Source organism: Emydura macquarii, unplaced genomic scaffold (assembly GCF_026122565.2).
Source record: "Emydura macquarii macquarii isolate MOO-44397 ecotype Brisbane River unplaced genomic scaffold, CSIRO-AGI_Emac_v2 contig_2636, whole genome shotgun sequence".
In the NCBI taxonomy this organism is placed as follows: domain Eukaryota; kingdom Metazoa; phylum Chordata; order Testudines; family Chelidae; genus Emydura; species Emydura macquarii.
In genome coordinates this window covers 2714912-2738524 of record NW_027132773.1, presented here as the reverse complement: position 1 = coordinate 2738524, position 23613 = coordinate 2714912, and the positions used below count along the sequence as shown (strand labels likewise).

Sequence of the window (23613 nt, the reverse complement as noted above, 5' to 3'; positions counted from 1 at the left end):
GGAGATGTGCATATAGTAGTAATTATGCGGAAATTCTCAAGCATTAAGTTCCTTCACTACAGCTGGCATTAAAGCCAATGCGGAAAGAGGTTCGCAGTTATAAAAAGTGGGAGGGAAAAGGCTTGACTATGCCCTGAGTGAAAATCAGGCTTGTTAATGTTCAATTTGATACTGAAACTTTGTCCTTTAAATTTTGGTCTAAAGTGGCTCCTGGCCTGAAGTGGAAATCTTAAGGTATTTACAAAGTGCTCATCTGCTTTCTTGATATTTTCATTGTGTGTTGTGATAAAGGTTTAGAGTTGTTTATAAAATGTTTTTCTTTGCAGAAGAGAATAGCTGCATTTGATGTAGAGGTTAATACCATGTCACTGTAAATTCCCAACACTGTTAAATAGTGAGGATTTCAGTTAATTGCATTATGAAATTGAGGTTAAGTTGGAGCAAGAACAGCAAGACATGGATTTTATTTATAATTTTTGTGCAGCTGACCACTTGCAATCAAATATTACAATAAACCTTTCTAAACATTTTTCTGTGACTGTTGCAGTTTCATAAGAATTATGGCAGACATTTGTTGGCAAACAAGCACCCCAAGAGGCAAAATCCTGCACAATTCTGTAAATAAAATATGCAACTACAAGATATTTTACTCAGTTTCAAAGCATTTACATCTTGTTTCATTGCAGTTGGCACATTTATTTGTTCACTTACCTTTGCTTTATATTGTTTGATTTGTTTACTCACAGGAATGTGTCTCTTTACAGTCTTAAGTATGGTGGCCTAAATGGCTAAAATGACTCTAAAATTTGCAGTAATTATGAAATTAATAATCAGCCTCTCTTTAGAAGCAGAAGTAAGTTTTGTGGGGTTTTTAAATTTTATTTAGAAGCTTGTATTGACAGATATACTCTGCTCATTTATATCCATATTCTTTGACAAAGGGGGAGATTGGGAATATTGGGAAAAAATGAAGCTTGATTAAGCATTAATATCTTGTTAATACTATGTTGCATTTTAGTACATGAAACATACTGAAATGTAAGTATTCTGAGTGTGGCAACATCATGCCTTTCATGTTTTTGTCTCATTTAGTATGGTTACGCTTCCATTGCACTAGGTTACTGTTACCTTGTGAGCAAAAAAAGTTTAAATAATTTACTATTGTCAATATGCTTTTAATAAATAATGTGCACACACCTTGCAGCTGACACTATAATACCCAGCGCTCTTAAATGTTGTTAAAATATATTTAAAAGGAGAAAAATTTGCAGTAGAACAGTCAGAATTGTCCTTTTCAGTAAGAGGACCTATCTTTGCATACATGCAGAAGAAAGATAATTGGGAATCTTGCAGCCTATATTCATTTTATTTAAAATTCAGTTTCAGTGATTTTTAAAAGTCCAGTGAATTACTTCTTGTGTTGTCCTGCTGCAGAATTAGGTGGACCACAGGCTAAATCTGGACCATCAGATGCTCTTGAATGGACCCCAAAATCTCTTTATTTACTTTTATCATTGTTGTTGGTTTTTTTATTATTTTCTCTGGAGTCTGGACCTTGACTATACCTTGATCAAGACATTTGGACCTTGACAAAAAATAGATTACCCCTGTCCTAATGTTTATCACATGTATTTTCTTTTTAGCTTTTATATTTTTAGTTTTTTTTTCAAATTGCATGCTACAATAACATTCAAAAGTATGACATTTAAAACTAACTCCATCACAATTTCAGTAAAACCCTTACTGAATAACTCCAATCATATTGTTGTAGTTCATATGTTAATCTTGTTTTCCATAAAAACAAGAACTAGGAACAAGGAGAGAGAAATCTTTCATTAAAATGTCTCTCTGCAAACAAAATATCAAAACATTGCAATCATGCACTTTGGTTTTGTTGTTGGTTACAACGCTTCTGCTGTTAAGGTGAAAATGAAGGGACCCCTTCTGTGGAAGTCCATGGCAAAAATTCCACTTATTTCAATAACAGTGGCATCACATTTAAAATCTAGAAAGTAGTATGAAGTTAAGAGAAATAGTATATTTGGATATCTGTCACATTACTTAAAATAGATGAGCATTCACAGTAAAAATGCAGTCAGTTTAGAGAAGGAATCTTAAATCTTGGGCAGCTATATGTTAACTGAAAATAAACAAAAAAATCCATTTGTAATAAAATTTCAGTTGATTATATTGAACAAAGTATTGGCTTCCATTCTAACAAAAAGTACAATAACCGCCACACTTTAATTAATGTGACAAGTAATATTTTTATGTTTCAGAAAAGCTTCATAAGCATATAGGTGTCTGACAATGTCCTAGAATCTTGAATGTTACTTGTAACTAAAGTAGATACAACTCTTGCATATTCAAATAGGATTTTTCAAGTTGTCTTTTTCATGTCTTCTTTCTTTTTTTACTAAAAGAATTCCATTAATAAGCTTTGTAAATTCTTTTATTTTAACCAAAATCTTGTTTTGAAGGGTAAAATACACCCAGAATGTTTCTTCAAAACAATGTGAAATATTAAGTGTTCAGATGCATGATATACAAAAATTGAACATGATTATACATGCACTATGTGATACTGGTAACTATCAGAAGAAATGGCATTACTGCCCCCAAATTGAAAGTAAATTTTTTTCACTAGTCCTCTGAATAGTGTAATTTTTTCTAAAAGCTTCTGAGTGACATTTCATTGGCTACTGTTATAAATCATTCTCAAAGTAAAAATGAAGTATTTTGAAGTTGGAACACAGTTTTTCAAATCTCCCTCTCTTTCCTCACACCTTACCTTCCCAAAATCATTTCTGGGAAATATTTTGCTACTTATTTTAGGAAAAGTGTTGTGAGAGACTGAGTATTAAGGTAGCCTCTTCAAAAATTTATTGAACTGCTTTGTCTCCAGAGTATGTAGTAGCCAGGATGTTTTAATATTACAAACAGTTGGGAGATAAAATGTCACAGTAAGTGATCTGGAAAAGTCTGACTTTTTCCTAATCTATTGTGTCGTGGTATTTAAATAAAGATTTAAAATATAGCTGCAAATCTTTTTAATTCCAGCAGCAGGAAAGTATAAATATAATCTCATTATTATATTATGGAGTGGCAGTAGCTAACAAATTGCATAGGGAGACTAAAGTAATGGGAACAGAGAACTGTAATTTGGGATAAAGAGGGTTGATTATAGAGAGGTAAGAAAGCAGTGATCCAATTTGTGCTGGGACTTCTTCTATTGAATAATTCTTAACCATTTAAAAAATCTGAAGAACTTCCCATGCAGAATTTTAAACTAGATTTGTACAGAGAGCAAGTATCAGTTCTTTTGTAGGTATTAAAAAAGACATAATTAGAAAACCAGTAAATTCAGTGCTAAGTTTAAACTTAGAACCCAAGCATTTAACATATAATTAATATCACTTTCACAATCTTATTCTCTACCTCATAGTGACACCTTGAGCATTTAAAAAACAACAAAACAAGCAGACCTTGTCCGCATGAGAATTGCACCAGTTTAACTTATATCCACTTTTAAACAGACTTAAACTGTTGCAAACCCCTGTGTGGACATTATTACTTCAGTTAAGCCAAAGAAGAGAGTGCCTGGTTTAAACTGAAATGAGAATGTCCACAGGGAGGTTTGCACCAGTTTAACTAAACCTGTATAGGTTTTTCAACTAATTAAAACACCTATATAAATTAAATTGGTGCAACTTTCTTGTGTAGACAAGGCCTGAGATGTTATATTGACCTATGTTATGGACAGTCAGTGAACACAAAATCTTGAAGACCTTAATTGTATAGTACTTGCGCTTAATTAGGCCACCTTTATGACTTTCACAGTCTACAGAAAAGACAAATTCTTGATTAGCCCAGTAGAATACTGAAGACAGTCATTCTCCAGTCTTTCTTTGTGATAGAGACAAAAAGCATATTCAATTACTGATTGTGTAAAATACTGTTTCAAGCTTTACTTGTTTAGTTTACTGAAAAGAGCATGCCTGTCTACTGTAGGGCTAATTTCAGTCATGTTGAAAACTAGTTTTAGTGCAGGATCCTCTGGCAGAAATAAGTTCTACAAATTAGCTCTTTGAGACGTTATTACTTATGTGAAAGAAGAACCGTGTGGCAATAATTGTACAGTGCTTTTAAACATACACATTGGTTTGTTTTTGAAAATGCTAACTAGAGTTGACTTTCCCTCATCAAAAAGCATATGGAAATGGTAATATTTTCTTCTTTACTATATTTCTTTCAATGAAATAGGTAACAGCACAGTGTATGGTTTTTGCTGTTCTGTGGGTGCGCCTGAGTGTTGCAGCTGAAAGCTGGAATTTTTGATACATGGAATGAAGAGTGAGAATCGTGACTGTAGGGTCTTTAGGCAAGCTGTTAGTCAGACAGATCACTTCTGACTGGCTGCAAGGACTTGTGATGACAAAATTCTGAGGGATCAGGGCAAAGCTCCAAAGTCAGTGCTCGAAATTTTAAAATAAAATGACTTTTTTTTGTTCCAATTGACGATATGGCATGATTAAACAATTGCTTTGTGTGGGGCCATCCATGTTTTGGACACTTGCTGTTTTGACTCAGTCTAGCAGTTGAGCTGCTTCTAATTCACATTGTTTATATAAAATATAAGTAAGTTAAACATGCTGGCTTGTTTTGACCATTTTTGCCATTGAGATTATTCACAGCTTTAGGATAAGCTGTTAGAAAACATTTAGCAGTTTATTAAACTGCCCTTCCTTGTCGTACTGATATCTAACATTAACATAGGAGTGTAACAGTGCAAAGTAAGAAAAATCCTTATAGGAACTGGTCATATTCCAGAGTTCTAAATTTGTGTGGGAATAGCATTGGGGAAAAAGAAATTAATAGGCACAGAAGTCTGACCATTTCTATCTCTTATATTTGCTTATTAGGTGAAAGAATATGAGGTAAGCTATTTCTAAAACTGAGACAGTGTGGCTGAGTGGATGAGATTTGGGCTTTATTTCAGTCTGTGTCAAGAGTGATCTATGCAGCCTCTTATGGTATGTCTACAACTGCAACATAAGCCCAGGATTAGTGGATTCGAGTCAGCTGACCCAGGTTAGCGAATCCTGGGCTAGAGTGTGTACACTGTTTCTTAACCTTATATAAAGACTTTTTAAATCCATGCTTGAACCTTGGGCTCTGGCATCCAGACTACAGTGCACAGACCCAGGTTGAAGTAACCATATCCCAGAATCCTTTGCACCCCCCCCCCCCCCCCTGAAATGTGGCCACTCTAGTCCTAGAACCATGATGTGGTGTAGGAAAGCTTTACTCTCAACTCTGCATTTTACAGAAAGTTTGAACAGCTCATCAGCACAGCCTGCTGAACAGTCATTTTGGTCTGTGCATTCCCAGCTACTACGGCCAGCAACATGGAGGGGAGGTACCTTTTGACGAACTTTTTTTGCTTGTGCTTTCACTCCTGTGTCAGGAAACTGGCAGAGCATCTGGGAGGCACAGGTGGACATTTCAGCGGTGTTTTTTGTCCTACCAAAGGTACCTGATGGATTTCCTGATGGAGCTGCAGTAGGAGGGAAGGAGGCAGAGGAGGAGGACTCCCCTGGCATCAGAGACTCTCACTGGCACATGCTGCTTAGTATAATTGACATAACTGGTGATGCCCCCTATGTAGATTGGTGTTTCTGGCATAGGGCCATAAGCACTGACTGGTGGGACCAAATTGTCATGCAGACCTGGGATGATCATCAGTGGGTCCAGAACTTTCTCATGAAGAAAGCTACATGTCTGGAGCTTTGTGAGCAGCTTGCCCCCACCCGCCAGTGTAAAGAGTCATAGCTGAGGTCACCCTTGCTATTCCAGAGGTGTGTTGCTATAATTGTCTGGAAGTTGGTTACTCCAGACAGTTACAGGTCCGTTGCCAACCAGTTTGGGGTTGGAAAGTCAACTCTGGGTAAAGTGGTGGCAGAGATAACTGAAGCAATCAGGCATGTAGTTTACCACAAGATAGCTGGCGTAAAAGATATTCCGAAGGTAATTGCTGACTTTGAGAGAATGGGGTTTCGAAACTGTGCTGCGGCCATTGATGGGACTCGTGCCCATAGTTTGTCCTCCTCAAGGAGCATGTGAGCATGTAAACTGCAAAGGGTACTACTCTATTGCTATGCAGGCACTAGTGGACCACAGAGGCAGATTTATGAATGTCAATTTAGGCTGGACAGGAAAAGTTAACAATGCCAGAGTTCTTCACTGCTTGTGATTCTATATTCATGGATGGGCTGGGACACTATTCCCATCAAATGACATTGACATAAATGGTATTACTGTTCCCACTGGTGTTCTGTATTCACTAGTTCCCATGTACCACCTTTTGTTTTGACTTTATGAAACCATCCCCAGATTTCAGAGGCCCTGCCCCACCCCGGTCCCCAAAGGTTTAATTACACTATCAAGTGTAGAATGGTTGTTGAATGTGCTTTGGCAGATTGAAATCAAGTTGAAGGTGTCTACAAACCCAATTGAATGCCAGTGTCATCAATGCTGTCCGCATTACTGTGGCTTACTGTGCTCTTCACAAACTTTGTGAAGCCAAAGGTGAGTTGTTTCCCCCTGAATTAATATGACAGTGAGGGAATGCTGGATCAGTACCCTCAGCCAGAAAATGCAGCTACTGCTGAGGGACCTGGCTGTATCCAGGAAGCAGAAGTCAGGGATGCTTTGTGTTCTCACAATATGGACTTGCTTGGCCCAATGGAAGAGGAGGAATAGTACCTGTATGAATGTGCTTGTAGGGGAAAACTGGCTCATTTATTTTGGGGGGGGGAAGGGGGAGGAGGGAGGGCGGGCACTGGTTGGAAGGATGTTTAGCTTGATTGCTATGTGGTGTAAGTCTGAATGACGTGATGAACAATGAATTTGGTTCTGGGGGGGAGACAATAGCTGTACAGCTGAAATTTATTGAAATGTGAATTGCTGAAGCTAGCTACATAAAGGAGTACCATTTGCTTACTAATGCTTAAGTGCTCCTGAACATGTTTTTAGTTTTATTATCTCAAATCTTGATTCCATGATGTGATGCAGTGATAGTAATATACTTTCTTGACAACTTAACATGCTTTATTTGTAACAATGTGTTAAAAACAGTAAACCACTCACACAGTGGTGAGCAGGTCAGCTGCCATTGCAAAATCTCTGTCTCTCTCTCACATTTACACACACACACCACACCACACCCCACACACACAAAAGGGCATAGTGAATACTAGACAAAGGTCCCCTACCGCTAATCTCTCCTGGTCCCACATTCTCCTTTCCGTTCTTTACTTATTTTTCCCTCATTTGGTGGCAAAGGGCTGGTGGGAGGGGTGGAGGCTTTCACTGAAGAAGGAAAGCTGCATGGTGTTTAGTTGCCCTGCCCAACTGCTCATGAGTGCTGAATGCATGGGCTGCTCCGACATGGAGTTGTCTAAGCAGCTGCTGGATTGAGGGCATGTTGCAGGGTGATCATGCCATGGTTTGTGGGAGGCAACAGAAGCTGGTGCTCTTGCAGCCATTATTGGCAGGAGTTGCTGAAGCAGTTCTCCCTGTTGAGCTCTCTCTTTTTCCCTTAGCCGCTGTTTCTATTTCAGGAATTGCTTTGCAAGTGCCAACTCCCTCATTGAAACGCTGTCCTTCACCTGGGTGGTGAGCCTCAGCCTCTCCACCTGCCTGTCAGCATGCCATTGTTCCAGTCTTTTGTCCCCCTTCTTCCAGTACTGGACCTGATGGTCTGTGCTCTCAAAAGCATTGACCATAACTTCATCACAGAAATGCTTCCTCTTGGAACAGTCTGTGACGTTACATTGGGCCAGGCATGGAGGTTCTGAAGAACAACAAGCAATATAGGTTGAGGGTCCTGAAATAGGACAAGAAACTGTAAGTAGCTCAGTGGAGCAGGACAGAATTAATTATTGTGGAATCTCCAGGACATAAAATGTAACGGTTCTAAAGTGAACCAACACATATTGTGAAAGGGATGCTTCGGGCCTCACTCAGGACACAGCCTTGTTAATTGCAGTTACTCAAGTGTAGATACAATGGTAATTTTAAAATGATAATCTTTATTCTGTTTCATAAACATTTCATAACTAATTACCACATGGAGGATGCGGCGGGAGTGTATCAAGCCTGTGCTGCAAAAGGCTTTTTCTCTCATTTCAGACCTTTCATATTTTGGAAGACATAACTGTTCTTATGGTGCCCTATTGGCAGAGGGAGATGTTATTCCAAGCTGCTAGAGGGAAACCTGCAGTGTATACAGCTGAAGTATTGAAATAAAAAGTGACCAAATAGCACATTTGTGAGTGGAGAGGACTAGTCAGCTATATGGGGGCCCTGAAAAGTACATACTTTGTGACTCTCTGGAGTTCCCGCTTCAGGAAAAGTTTGCAGCTAATCAGCAGCCAGGATTGGCTCAGAACCCATGAGGGAATTAACATGATGCTGTGTTAGCTCATGCATGGCTTTTCCTGTTGTTGCTGCACACAGACATGCTGAAATCTGCAACTTTGCTCCACCCCGCACCCAGCACAGTTCTGTGAAAACACTGACACCACACTCGTACTTTGGAGAAATGATTTTGTGATCTGCAGACTGTGTGGATTACCTCTAACTGAAATGGATTAGATTTGGAAATAGAATACTGTTTCCCTAACACAGGTGCTCAGTTCGCTGATTACAAGTGGCTGCATAGACCCAGGAGGAGTGCTTGCAGAGCGGCAAATTTCTAGATAATGAAAGGAAAACACGAATGACCCTAGCAAACCTCTGTGATTGAACAGTTAAAATAACCGTTACAAGTGTTTATGAATGTTTGAAATTCCAAGTCACCATTCTGAACTCCACGTGGTGGGAGGGGGGCAGAGGGAAGGAGGACATCTAGGTGCTGTGATACAACCTGCCATTAGTGGCCAACTGCTGGTAGCCAGAGCCTTACCATTTTTGCTTGGTTTCTTACAGCAAAAATCCCTCCCATTGCTGTAACAATAAACTTTTAATTTGAGTCATACCCTTACCGGGCTCTGGGGCGGTTCTGTCTCCGCTGGGTTTGCTGCAGGCTTGGCAGTGGGCTGTTTCTCTGAGGTGGAGTGGGAGGAGGGGATCAAACAGCTCTTTCAAGTAGGAACTGAGAATTTGCTGTTGATCCTGCTCCACAGCCTGCTCAGGGACTGGTTTCGTTAAAAGAGTCACTGTATGCTCCTGACTGTGGGCCTGCCGCTAGCTTCCACCACTCCCAGTGCTGGATTCAGGGGCCAGCCGGGCAGCATCCTGGCTGAGCAAGTCATCATGAAACATGGTTTGCTCCCTGCTGGGCGCAGGGCCCAGGACCCCAGTCAAAGTAGTCATAAAATGGGCGTGTTGTCGGTGAGTTACCTGAGGTGTGGTTCTTGTCCTTGGTCTTATGATACTCACTCTTCAGCCTCTTAATATACTCCCTACGGTGATCATCTGTCCAGAAGATCTGCTGAGCTGGCAGCTTTTTAGCTATCTCCTGGTTTGTGTGGTAGCGGTTCCTTCAAATTAAAGTTTTTCATACTTGATGAAGTGGGAGTCACAGAGTAAGGGGATTCATGTGCAGAGGAACTGGCAGGATTGTTGCTCCCATTTTGCTTCCTAGGCCAGGTTCTTCGGCACTTGTCTGCCAGGTGAGAGGCATTCTCCCAGCTATTGCTGGGCAGGCAAAATGTAAGTCATTCAAGCAATCATCCTCCCTTTCAGTCATACAGAAGACTTTGCCTCCCTGATTTTCCTGCTTATTAAAGAAATTGGGTTGCAAAGGAAAAGTGAGGAGGCAGAGAGTGAGAATGTGATTGTGGAAAGTTTAGATTTGTTTATTTGGGGAAGGGGGAACAGAGCTATGAAATGGTGGGTAGGAGGAATTGAATTGACTTATGAGGGTGGGAGGCAGTAGCTTTGGGCATGATGATGTGGGCATTTTTCAACTGGTCAGTAAACGCTTTTGTGTAGACATTGGTGCAGTTTTTCAGTCCCTATATGTTTGAGTTTTTTAAACTTTAAAAAAAAAAACACTTTAAGTCTAGTAATTGCAGTAGAGAAGCTGAAAACATACTGTTGAAGTTTAACCTTGAAGAAATGGTCTGTACTTTGGTCAGTCTGCTCCTCCCCCCATCTTTTCATTTGTTAATTCAACAGGCTTTAGTCTTAAAGCACATTATTGGAATATTTGATAGTTAAGCACAGGGATAGAAAAAATAAGATTCTCTTGCCAAAGAAATTGCTTAAATGGGAACTTAAATTTAAGATGCTCATGTTTGTGTTATAGTAGAGAAGCTGTAGATTTAGAGCTTACTCTGCTCACAAAAGAAACACTATGCAAGTGGAGTGGATACTACTGTTGTAGGTAGTTCTAAATAACACATTTCTGCATAAAACATAGGGATACAAAGAGGTCCCTTTTAAACCACACAAAGTCCTTAGTGTACGTTGTGTCTGGGGTTTCCTGCCAAAGCTTTCTGTAGAGTAGCAAGGGCATACTTACCACAGAGAATTCATTGTGTTCAGGTACAGGAACATTTTATTTTATTTTATTTTATTTATTTGTTTATTTTGGAAAACTTACCTGGCAATGTATTTAAATAGCTAGTAACATTAGGAAATAATTATTGATGTACATGTATCCAGCATGAATACAGTACTGAAGGTAGAAAATAGTTTATTTTGAATGAAGTTTTAGGTTTTTCTGTGGCATGTGATACTCCCCTTTTTTAAGCCCTATTTTTATTAAATGGACCAAAAAGTGATGTGGTAACTAAATTACTTCAAACACAAATTGCTGATTTTCACCCTGGACAATGTCCCTATATTGCAATAGGTATTTTAAAAAATTCATGAACTGGCACAAATGTAACAGTAAGCATATCACATGATCTCTTGAGTGTTGTAAACCTCATTCCTCTGTACCTCCTCTTTTGCACCACCCTTTGTCATCACTTGTGGTGCTGTGTCTTTTAAATTGTAAGCTCAGGGCAGATTTTTGTCTGTAAAATGCCATACATGTCTGTTGTTTAAATGCGTTAATTCTTTTCCATGGTACTATGCAGCTACCATGAAGAGACTTACTTTATATTTATTTTGCATTTATTTATACTTATAAACCAGGGAAAAACCAGTTTGCATTGCCACCACTTTCAGAGCTGATCACTTAAGTACTTGGTACATAGTTTTCCCCCCAAGTCTCCAAATTACCTGAAATGTATAACCCTGACTTTTACAAAGGTTTTGGATGCCCAGTGAAATTTCTGTAAAATTGGGATTTACCAGGGTGTAAATGGCACATAGTCTCCCTGACTTTTTTATATTGAAAAAGAGATTGTGTTAGAACCTTTTAAATTGAAAATAGTGAATTTACACCTTGCGTTGAGTGTGAAGAAAATGCAGAGATTTATGCATGGCAGTTTTATTAGCATTTAACTACTTCATAGTATTACAATTTTGTATGTCTTTGGTTTGATACGATACACTAAAGATACAAATTTAAGGGCTATTTGTCTGAGTAGTCCCACTGACTATTTTTGCCACTTGAGTGAGCTGTTGCAGGGACAGGACTATAGTTTACCAAATCATGGAACTTAGTTTGATGGACTTATACTGATTGGAAAAACTTCAAATACTGGAATGTGGGCTTTCTTATGTGCCTTTCCAGGACTCTCTTTTATTATGATCAAAAGTAGAGTACTGGTCTAGGATAGAAGAGAGTTTTTACCTAAAACTTCCATTTTTCTCCTGTAACTTCTGTTCTCTTCTCCATTAAACACAACCATGTAACTTTACAAGACACTGGTAATCTAGTGCAAGCTGGCTGTGTTGTAGAAAATAGAACACACATTCATCACAATACACTCAGTTTCCATTAATCTGGTAAGCAGACATCTAAAACTTACTCCTAAACTTTTTGCTTCATCAGCTACGCTGTCTAGTGTTTGAGTAGAATGGATTGCTAGTATTTTAAGTTAATAATGTAATATATATAAATGTATTCTTTACTAATCATTCTAATAATTTGCTTATTTAATTCAGGGTTTCATATGATGAAGCTTTTATTATGGCCAGTGACCCATTGGAAGGCTTTCATGAAGTGAACCTAGCTTCACCCACTACACCAGATCTTCTTGGAGTGTCTGAGCCAGGGACTCAGGCACCAACTACCTCACCTAGTGTAATCTACCGGCCACATCCTTCTGCTGTGTGCTCCACACCTATTCAACCCAATGCATTAAATGTTTCTGACCTTCCCACACAACCTGTTTATTCATCTCCAAGGCACCTAAATTGTGGGGAAACATCAGGCATCAGGTAGGTTGTTGATAATGACTAACATCCGATTTATTTAAATGCAAATCTTGTTCATTTATTTAAACAATTTACATAGCATGTCTTTAGTAAAACATTATGAATATCTTTAACATCCTGTGTTAAATTATGCTTATAGTGGCACATTTAACAGCCAGACTGACATTTCTAGAAGACTTATTCCTCTTAATGTGTCTTTTTATTTAAATAAAAAATGTAATTTTCTTTCCAGCATCAATGTTACAGACACGGTCCCTTGTTCTACCTCTGTGCCCCAGAGTGGGTCATCCAAACACAATAATTCCAGAAAGGAGAGCAATAATGCAGAGAGAGAGTTTTTGCAAGGTGCTATACTAACGGATGTTTCTGAAGGGAATGAAGATATTTTTGGGCTGAGTACAGACAGTCTGTCTCACTTACGGAGTCCATCTGTATTGGAAGTAAGAGAGAAAGGCTATGAGAGATTGAAAGAAGAACTTGCAAAAGCTCAGAGGGTAAGATTTGTTTTATTGTATTCTCTAATGATCTGTGCTTGCAGACTGGAGCGAGATTTGTACTGTCATGGTCCTATAGATGGGTCAGAAGGTAAACAGCTTGGGCTTTCCCATGTTTTGTAGGATTATCACTACATCATTATTTTATGTAACTTGATCCTGGATATGTGCGGTGATAATGACTCAAACCTCCTCTGGCAGAGTTTACCAGTATTGATTCTTGTTGTGAAAATCTTCTTCTGTAATGTCGAAGTTCAAACATTTTCTTTTCTTAAACTTAGACCATTCCTCCCTTCTGAGAATAAGAATAATTTCCTTCTGCTCTAGTGTTACCTTGTAGGTATTTATAGACATTAATGATGTACCTCTTGAGGCTTCTCTCTCCTACACTACATAACTATAGCACGTGCCTTAGAGAATAGAGATATTTTAGAAAATGGGTGATCACATATTACAATAATGTATCATAGGAATGCATGTATATGAAAGAAGAAATCAACATCAATGGCAGTCTTCATAGTACCATTATGCCAGACTTCTAATAGAATGTGGTCTTTTGTCAGATAGGATAGCCTTATTGTTACAGTATGTGACTAGGAACCAGGACATCTGGTTTCCTTGTTCTTGCTGCAAATTGACATGTCAAGCCAGAGCAAGTCCCTTAAACTGCTTCCATTTCTTATCTGTAATATGGAAATGTGCAGAGGTAAATTTGTAATATTTGTAAAGCGCTTTGCCTTCTTTGGATGGAAAATGTGCTACATAAATGCAAAGCATTATTTATTGTGTTAATAAATAATAGATGTGCTGTCTTTTCCCTCTCTATACATATGACTCCCCATTTATTTGTATTTAACCTCATCTTGCCACATATTTGGATCAGTCTTCCTGTATGCTTTTCCCTCTCAGTGTTGGATGTTGTCATCAAATCTGTCATGATTGAATTTACCCTTTCATTATGATAGTTAATGTACATTTTAAATATGGTTTCTCTCATTGTTCCTGATACTGACATTTTGCCACTAAATAGTCATTCTTAGCCAACTTTTTATTCTTTGCTATGGTGTTTTATTTTATTGGAATTAGGCAAACAAAACAAAACCAAACAAACGTGTGGTTAAGTTTTGGGAGGAAGTCAATCGCTATCACAAACAAATTCTTATATCATTGTAGTTTTCTAAGTTTAAAGTTTTGCTTTACAGAAAAATCCCAAACACTTGAAAGCACACAGATGCGTAGTTAGGGTTATCTAAACAACTTCATTGTAGCCCTGGCATTATCACCATGAGAACAACCAGAAAAATCTAAGATAACCGTATTGAGTAAATTTGAAAGTGGGGTCTTAGAACAGGAAACTTACATCAACCTTAAATACCTAATGGGGTGCAATATTCATGTATATGTTTGAATATGCCTTCTCTCTCATCTTTCTGAGAACTTTGTCCAGCATGTATCAGAGGGAACAGGGCATGTACAACACTGACAGTGTTTCTGGACATAAAAAATTGGTCATACTAATGATTTGGATGGTGGTGGAAAACCCACTTCTTCCCTCCTAGAGGCCAGATATTTTGCTCACTTCTCAAGATGCCTGGCACCATCAGCAGGGTTGCAAAAAGAAATTATCCTGGAATTTCTGGGGTGTTTGAGTGACAGGTATGCATACTTTGCTTCAGTCTAAATGAGCCATCACATCCAGAGCCACACCTATTTTAAGATTGGGAGAAAATGTCTGAATTGTCCCCCTGCAAACTTAATTTTGTCTGAACTCTGTGAACCTCCTTTTGAACTTATTCCAACTGTTTCCATTTTTTCTTTCTAATCCTTAATCTCAGGGCCATGCGCAAGAGGGGAAGGGGGGCGGGTACACAGAATTCCTCCAGGGCCACAGCAGGGTAAGCGAGTTCCTCCTTCCCCTGGCTGGGGCATGAGATGGCAGTTCCTCCGGCTGCAGTGTGGGAGGGAAGTGGAGGTAGTTCCTCCAGTCCCAAGGGGCACAAAAAGTGCCCTTCAAAAGCGGCCAAATTTTTATTCCTGTGCATGCCCATTTAATCTTATTCCTAGTGACTATCTCCTGATAAGAGTGTTGGATTGGTAGGAAAGTTGATTTAAAGTTCCCTAGTTATTCATTGGAATCAGGCTGTAATCTTACTTTAGATTTAAATGTCTCTGGCACCCATTTAGTGCTGCGACTGTGCATTCCATAAATTAAAAATACATATACAAATAACACAGCATACAAAGGACTACCCATCCCACCATGACAGCTAAACAGTCACCAGCAAGTATAATAAGAATGATATAAACCCAATCCCTCAAACCCACCCTTTCCCAAAAACCTGGTTAAAATAAAATAAAATAAATAACAACTTTGCTTTTTTACATTGGTCCACCTAAGCCTGGATTGGATAACATTCTGGATATGCTGCAATCTTGTATTGAGAAATCTTTAGTTGACTCAGCTTCAGTACAAGTTGATGAGACTATCAGGGACACTGGGTCAATGAGTAGAGGCAAACTTTCACCTCAACATACATGGGTCTTTCTCATGGGCTGTTCAAGATTGTAGTTCATCAGCTGCCTTCCTTCATTAAAGAAAATACCAAGAAACTCAGGTGATGGTCACCCTAGCATGGTTATCTCCAGACTCAGTTCACTGACTCAGTACATTTGTACCTAAAGACATGAGTGGAAAAGATCTTATGCGCTTACATCACTTTATCTGCCAGGCTCAGATTGTGGTGGTTGTGAAAGTGGCTAAGAAAAGTAAACCAGCCATACTTAGGTGACATCCAGATGAATAGTGACCATGTCTTGATGTACAGCATTCTGTGTCCTTCAGGGGAGTTCCTTTTGTTTGTTCTGTATCTTAAGTAATTGACATCTTTGATGTCTTTTGTTGGGAGCTGATCTGGAATATCTGATTATGTTGTGGCATTTCAAGGAAAACCAGACTTCCCATAAACATATGAGTGCTGAGAGCAAGCCTCTTAGTCCTTAAGCAATTAAAGGTGAAGTATAGATCCTGGCAGACGCTACCAAGCTGGCATACTTTATCAGTTGTATATGATATGTGGTATTATATTAACACTTTGTTCATAAGGATCAAGTCAGATAATAAAAGCACCATCATTGCTATCTATCTGCACAGGGAGAGTATTTTTTTACTTTTGTTTTTGCATGCAAGTAAACAATTTGGGTGAAATAATTAGTAGTATTTTGTGAAGTAGTAATTTTGTGAGTTTTCAGGTTTAAAATAGTTGATTTTCTCCAATTAGCTTAACTTTTTTTTAAAAAAAATAGCCTTGTGGGGAGTGCCACTAAACCAGCTGTCTCAGCTTGTGTTTTTTATTTCTCATTGCTCACAGCTGAGTATAACTAAGTCTTCTGTAATAGGTTTAGAAATAGGACACAGCCTTAAGCATCCATCTAGTTATCTTTGCTTTTAAAGCAAGTCAACCCAAAATATTTAACTTGTTTGACAGGGTAATATATAGTATACTGTGTACCTCCTAAATATCAGCCTGGAAACTTGCCCAACAGGATTTAAGATTTGACATGTCTAGCCAAACTGCCAAGAGCAATAGGCTATGTATGGTGTCCTTCACTTTTTTTTTATGGTTCAGTAACATAGCCAAACCTGAATTCCTGCTTGGACAATTTTATTGTTTAAATAAGTTTACACCAATGGTGGTGGTTGGCACCCTACACTGTCTCTTAGAAAGGCAGTCTTTCCAATCACAAGCTAAAACAGTTTAAAAAAAAAATTTGTTTAAAAAAAAAAAAAATCATGTATCCAAACCACAGTATTTTATCTTCTAGTTCTGTAACTTTAAACTAAAGGTTTAAAAGTGCACCAACCCAGTTTTACCTTTCAATGTGATTTTAGGATAATGCTTGACCTAATAGTATTTAACTTCCTTTTGAGGCTTACTGAAGTGTGTAATGTTTCCTTTACAAACATGAAGTTGAAAACTAAGTACTGATATGTTCTCTCTCCATTGTAGAAACAAATAGGCCTGAATATTCACCAGTCCTGGATCAAAACGTGCCTTTTCTGTTCTTCAACTCCCCTATTTTTTTCCTTGAGAAATACAATTAAACAAAAAGGAATATGAGCAAATATAAACTTGCTGATCTTCAGTGTTGTCTTCTCTTGGGTTTATTTTTCTGTTTAATTCCTTTATTCTACTCTTTCTCTCCTTTTATTTCCATGGTCTTTCCTCGTCTTTTTCCCTCTTTCTTTCTTCCTTTCTGTTCTTCCATCACAAGATATGTATCTGTCTTCCTCCTTAACCTTTTTCATTTTTCTTCAGCATTCTTTTTGGGAAAGCTAGCTGCTTGTGTGGAACAATAGATATTAAATTGGGAGGTATGCCTTAATTGCTGTGCCTTTGCATGCATAGTGCATCTTGACATACAATCTATCAAAAAAGTTAAAAGGCTGCAGATAGGAAAAAGCAAAAAATGAAACCTTCATGGAAACAAACCCAAAATAAACACAACTCCCAAATTAAATAAAAAAGCAACAAATTCTAAACTAGGTGGGCCTAGAACTGTGCTCTGAGGCTTATCAAACTTTAGTTGTCCAAGATGTCCAAAAGCAGGATCTCTAGTCTAAGAACATTTTGCTGCCAGTGTTATCCTAGGATCTTGATGCTATAAGAAAAGATGTGGTTTCTCATATAACTATATTTAGGCTTTTTTAAGCTTCTGAAAACTATTGGGAACACCCGGAGTTGCACCCAAAAATGAATAGGAAGCCAATGCAGAGATTTGGACATTGTTTCTATATCTTCATAGTGATTTCCTCCCATGGGAGTGCATGAGCAGGAAGCCAGCTGAATTCTGTACCGGCTGAATGTTCTGCGTGATTTTCAAGGGAAGTTTTAAGTAGAGTGTATTAAAGTATTCTATCATGGCAGTGACAAAATTGTGAATGGCTGAGTTCTGCATCACATAGGAGTGGCTGTAGCCCTGTGCCCTGCTGCGGGGAATATAGATTGCTAAGAGCCAATGCTGTAACCTGAGAATTCAGAAACAGTGATGGATTCAAGAAGATCCTCATTTTTAAATATCTAGAAAAAACACATTACTGTGTATTGAGTTGGGTTGGAGGGAGCTGGTGTGTTGGAAGGAGGATGGGTTAGTTTGGCAGGGATGCATGCCAGGGGAATTGAGTCTGTTGGTTAATGAGTTGGTGTATGTGGGAGATGGTAGGTGAGAACTAAATTGAAAGGGGGAGAGGTGGTCACAAAGAGAACACCAAAGGGATATATGGGATATATGCTGTTTTCTTCCACCCTGTCCTTTCTTGTAAAAGGTACCAGTTTTCATTCTGAAAGGGCCAAGCAGTGAGGGAAGGAAGAAGGTGCCACTTTTTCCTCCCCCTTCATCACCAACTTCCCTTGTACCTGTCTGTCAAAACACTACAAACTCCTGTGTTCCAGTTTGTCACTTTGAAAATATGATCAAGCTGGGCATTGCAGGAGGTGGTCATCTGCAGCACTACCACTTGTTTTGGGCTCCAGCTGCTGTTCTCCCTAACTGTATGCGGCATTCTAATGTTAGGCCAAAGACTGGCCATAGTAAGACTCTTCCCAGCTGTTCTTCCATTTACGAAGTATGGTCAAGAAATCTTGGACCATATTATCATTTACACTATTACTTCTTTACATGGCTCTGCTCAGTGTTGTAATCTTACAGTGGGTGTAAATGTAATTTACGCCCACTTTACACTGTTCTGGCACTATAAAGGGGCCTGAAAGGGGTTTTAGAATAAATTATATTAAGCCTCCCCCTCTACCAAATTTTAAATGATATAGTAGACAGCTGTAAATAGCATTAAACTGATTTGATTTGACTGCATATTGTTGCCTTCACAAGGAGCAGGGATAAAACTAGAGAGCCATTTTGGAGTTAGCTTATAGCTGTACTGTAAGGAGGTTCCCTGGAGACAAAACTTTATATTAAAATATATAAAAAAAAATTTCTGAGGGAACTGGGACTCTTCTTCAGACACATGTTTTTCTTTAAATGTAAAGAAATACAACATTTCTTTAAGTGTACTTAATTAAAAATTTGAAAGGTTTATATTGGCTATGTGGTTTTATCAAGCAGTACTCATATTGTCACAATACCAAATTTATGAAATGACCAAACTTACAGAATTATTTTATATATTCTGCTTTTGGTTTCTGTATTCTGTTTCAGTGAATGTAGTCTTCTGTATTTCAAGAAAGAAGTGTTTTGTATTTCAGAAAATTTTGGAAACCTATTTTGGTTAGTTGTATTTTTAGGTCAGCCTGACAGGTTGCCATATAGAAGGAAGTGCTAGATATATGCATACAGCATTAATGTTATTGCCTCTAGTATTAAGGTTAATGTTTTTAAAGGTTTTATTTAGCAAAGGTTGTCTGTTCTACTGATTTACCTGTGGCAGAGTTTTAAAAGCCCACAAACCATTACATTAAGTTAGAATAAATAATTTTCAATTTTCCGTAGGAACTGAAGTTAAAAGATGAAGAATGTGAAAGACTTTCTAAAGTGCGAGATCAACTTGGACAGGAATTGGAAGAACTTACAGCTAGTCTGTTTGAGGTTTGTTTGAGTCATTGCTGTGATATAATTCAAGGAGACTGGGCAAGGTGTGTTATGTAGCATCAGTACATTGTACTCTGATACAGAGAAATTCAAACTTTTGTACAAGGATTTGTGTAAAAAGACTTGGGCCTGTTGAGGTGGAGACTTGAGAGCAAGAAATCGTGTGGTTTTACATGTATGAGAGAAATTTGTTAGCTTGCCTATACCCAAAATGAGAGTTGTAAGAAAAATAGACTAGAAAGCTAAAATATATATACTTCTGCTTTTCTGCATAATCATTTTCTATCAAAGCCAGCTTATCTGTTGATTGACGACAAGGTTGTATAGAAAAGAAGTAAATTTACGGCCATGAGGGGGACAGAAAAATGAATGCTCCAGATCAGAGCTGGAAGTGCAGTATAACTCTTCATGCTTCCAGCAGTTAGATTTTGGGGGCAGATGCATTCCTTCCCAAAACTTTGAAATAAACCTATTAAATCCACAGTTATTATTTACGTGCATTTGTGTAAGCAATCAATATAGAATCTGGTTGCACAATCAGAAGCATGGATATCAAAGAGGACTCTAATGTTAAGAAAAGGACTGTGGTGCCATCACAAAAAGAATGAGTTTGTGCCACCTCAGGAAACCATTCTAAAGATATATTTATACTTAAAGGAGGCAGCATTCAGGGCTAGTTGCCATTTTTGTTATGGCCAGGCTAGAAACTTTGACATAATTTTAAAAATAAATTGTGTTATGCAGAGATATTTTGGACACTTACCAAAATTTAATATTGGTTTTCAGTATCTGCAGAGTTATAACAAGATTAATTCAAGAAAACAAGTATGTAACATTGTGGACCTTTTTGGAAACAGTTATTTAAAACTATAACATAGCTGTCAACAGAGAAGGGCTGTCAAAACCTGAAATAGTTAAAAACCAAAAATAAGAATGGGTTAAAACTCAAACTACTCTGTGGGGGGCAACACTGTTTACTCCCCATTCCTTGTGGGGTGAGCAGCATCATTTTACAAAATTGAGTTAAAAGGCATATAAGTGGAAAAGAATGAATAGAAAACTAGAAAGAGGAATATGGAGGTGGTGATAGTAAGAAACAAGAGAAAGGAGAGGGGAAAATGAGATAAATTGGTCAAGTACTTCACATAAAAATAACTGTATTCCTGAAACATTAAATTGATGCTATGTTACAGTATCATGGAAAAGTGTACTACTTAATCTGTATTTGATATGCCACACATGAAATACAAGGCCTTTAGTTACTAGCCCATAATGTGTTCAAGCTTTCAGCGCTCCCAAGTGTTAACATGCCACTCAAGCTTTACTTCTGTAGTGGTTTCACCTGGGCATTGGGCCCTGATCCTGCATTGGTATCAGGATGGATTGATTTAAATTAAGGCGATTTAAATCATCAAGAAAATCATTGATTTAAATCAAGTTTCCCACTGATACTCCTTCACATATTTCTTAAACAATGGTGCAAATCCGATCACTAAAACATGTTAATTTACAACACAATACAGCATTTTACAACATCTAGGCAGGTATACTTTGTGTAATTTTTTAGATAATTAGATTTTTATTAATTTAGGAAATAGTACATAATACTCATTACCTGTGTCAAGCTGCAGATGCAGCAGCAGTACATTAGGAATGATAAGAACTAAATCTCACACACAAACACAATAGCACCTATATTTTATTAAACTAAATCTTAAATGTTACAAAATGGTTTCACATTTGCAATTACAGCAGTCTCCTGAGTTGCTGGCTTATGGCTGTCATTAAACATTTTTTTTAATTTTCAAATTTTATTAACTCTAACATATAAGTCATCACAACATTAAATGTACGATGTCCTTAAAACTTCTACAACTAGCACTCATCTTCCCCACTCCCACTGTCATTTTTATTCATAGACTGAAACAGAAATATGAGCTTTCCTGCTTTTTCAACTCCCAGTTGATTTCTTAGATTTGAGTGAATAATACCAAACAATGAAAATATTCTCTCTCTGCCTGCAGAGGAAGCTACTGCTGTGAAACGTTGGCTTAGTGACTGAAGGAACTCTGTTTCAAGGTGCCTGGTTAATGATTTCCACCAATTCAGGGGAGTGACTTTGTTCAAAACATCATCAGTAAACATGTAGTGTTTAAATGGTTCCGCTCCATCCCTGAAATGTATTATGATTGGCATAACTGAGGAGTGATTTTGAGATGCAGCATCATTTTGTTCAGAAGTTAGGCATCTACCTTTATATCTGGGGTCGAGAATGTTCGCAAGAAAATGAGGTGGAGTTAGTGCTTGATCCATTAGCTTCTTTACTGCCTGCAGTTTAACTTTTGGTGAGGTATTTTTCTCCAATGTCTCTTGAAGTGCCTTCTAAATTTCGACAGCATCAGCAGTGCAGCAACAATTTCTCTGAAGTTTAAGACTATGGATATAGGCTTCAGTATACTGAGCATATCCTCTACATTCCTCTTTAATCCAGTGTTAGATACTTTGAATGAGATGCTTCCATCTATTTTATCACCGTTTTCTTTACAAAGTTTTATGAGAATAGGCCAGTTCTTAATAGATTGTTCAAAACAGTCAACCACAGAATTCCATCGAACATCTTGAGGGAGAATTAGTTTGGATCCTCCTGCTCTTTTCAGTAAAGCTGAAGCAAAGTGGTTGTTACGGAAGTATCTTGTGACTTCAACGTTTTCTTTTATTTCTGGAGAAGACGTACTTAAGTCTTTGGCTAAAAGATGCATTAAATGGGCACTGCAGCCATGTTATTAAGAAGCAGCCTTCTGTTTCTTCTAAGTATCTTCTCATCTTTGCCACATTTGCAGCATTGAGTGAATAATACTAAATGATGAAAATATTCTCTGTGCCTTTAGGACAGTGTCTTAACTAACTCCCCTGCCTTGCTTGGCCCAGCTCCACCACCACATAGCACAGAACAATAATCCTATCCAGCCTGTGTCTTTCTTTGCACATGTGACTTTCGTCTGCTGAGAAACAGAAACTGAAACAGAAACTGAAAGCCCAGAACTTTCAAGAAGCAAGAGCTGGTAGTCATTAATTCATTTGTAAGAGACTGTAAGTGTAGGTTTAGCATGTTTGTGATGAGATTGAATAGTAACTGTTATTTTTTAAACTAGAGAGAAATGTAGTATTTTATTGATTTTTAAACCCCCCCCCCAAAAAAAAAAAAAAAAAAAAAAAAAAAAAAAAAAAAAAAAAAAAAAAAAAAAAAAAAAAAAAAACCAAACCATTGATTTTTATCCACCCTGCTTGGGATCCAGAGGCCTGGACCCTCATGTCTATGCAGAGTCTCACTGGCTTCCTTGGGTCATTGCATGGGCACAGGGGCTTGTGCTAGGGTAACCTGTGTAGCGGGGAGGTAAGTCAATCTACTGACCAGTCGCTTGCTATTGAGTTCCTCTCTCTGACTGAATGTATTTACACAGACCATAAGTTCCTATCATTGCAAGAGACTACAGCTGGATTTTCTATAGGAATCTTCTAAATACTAAAAATGGAAATTAAAATAGGATTCACTTTCTTTCTCATCCAGTACCAGTCTTTACCATAAGCTGATTATGCACACACACAATTACTAATTTCAAATTCCTTTTAAAGAATAACACCCCAAAGATAAACTGTTACAGCACAGCAGTTACAATGCACCCTAGCTAGATTAATATCACTGTTATTTTCCTTTAAATGAAGAATATAACAGTGGGCCTAAACCTGAAAATATATGTATATACAGTACCTTATAAAGTAAATAAGGGATTGGGATGTCTGACAGTTGGTGATCTTCTGCTTTCACATAGGCTTACCCTGAGGATTATATTGACAAGTATATTGGCAGCTTATTTTCTTCCTGCAGGGCTGGACTGGATCTGAGCTTTACCAATCAGGGTGCAGGGCCATGCCTTGTGTCTCAACAATATATATATATAAATATATATATTTTCACACAAATACAACTGCCCTGCTTACTTAATTTTAAGTTTGTGTCTTAGAGTAACAAAAAGAAGTCAGCAGCCCTTTCAGGCAAGTAGCAAACTTCACTATCTCAATTGTTCCAGACCAATAATGTCCAACTAACCTGTAAAATTACAAGAACTCCAACCCACAGATTCAGTCTGGGTTATCCTGGCGACTCATCTTCTCC

General features: G+C 38.0%; 1 protein-coding gene across 2 annotated transcripts in view; it reads left to right on the top strand.

The window, feature by feature from the left end:
• Positions 1–23613, top strand: part of RAB3IP (RAB3A interacting protein) — a 45819-nt gene that overhangs the window by 1741 nt on the left and 20465 nt on the right. For both annotated transcript variants that reach the window (XM_067564037.1, XM_067564036.1), the window contains exons 2-4: positions 12070–12345; positions 12575–12836; positions 19341–19436. In XM_067564037.1, the coding sequence (XP_067420138.1) occupies positions 12095–12345; positions 12575–12836; positions 19341–19436 (609 nt within the window). In that variant the 5' untranslated portion in view covers positions 12070–12094. The remainder of the gene's footprint in view (positions 1–12069; positions 12346–12574; positions 12837–19340; positions 19437–23613) is intronic.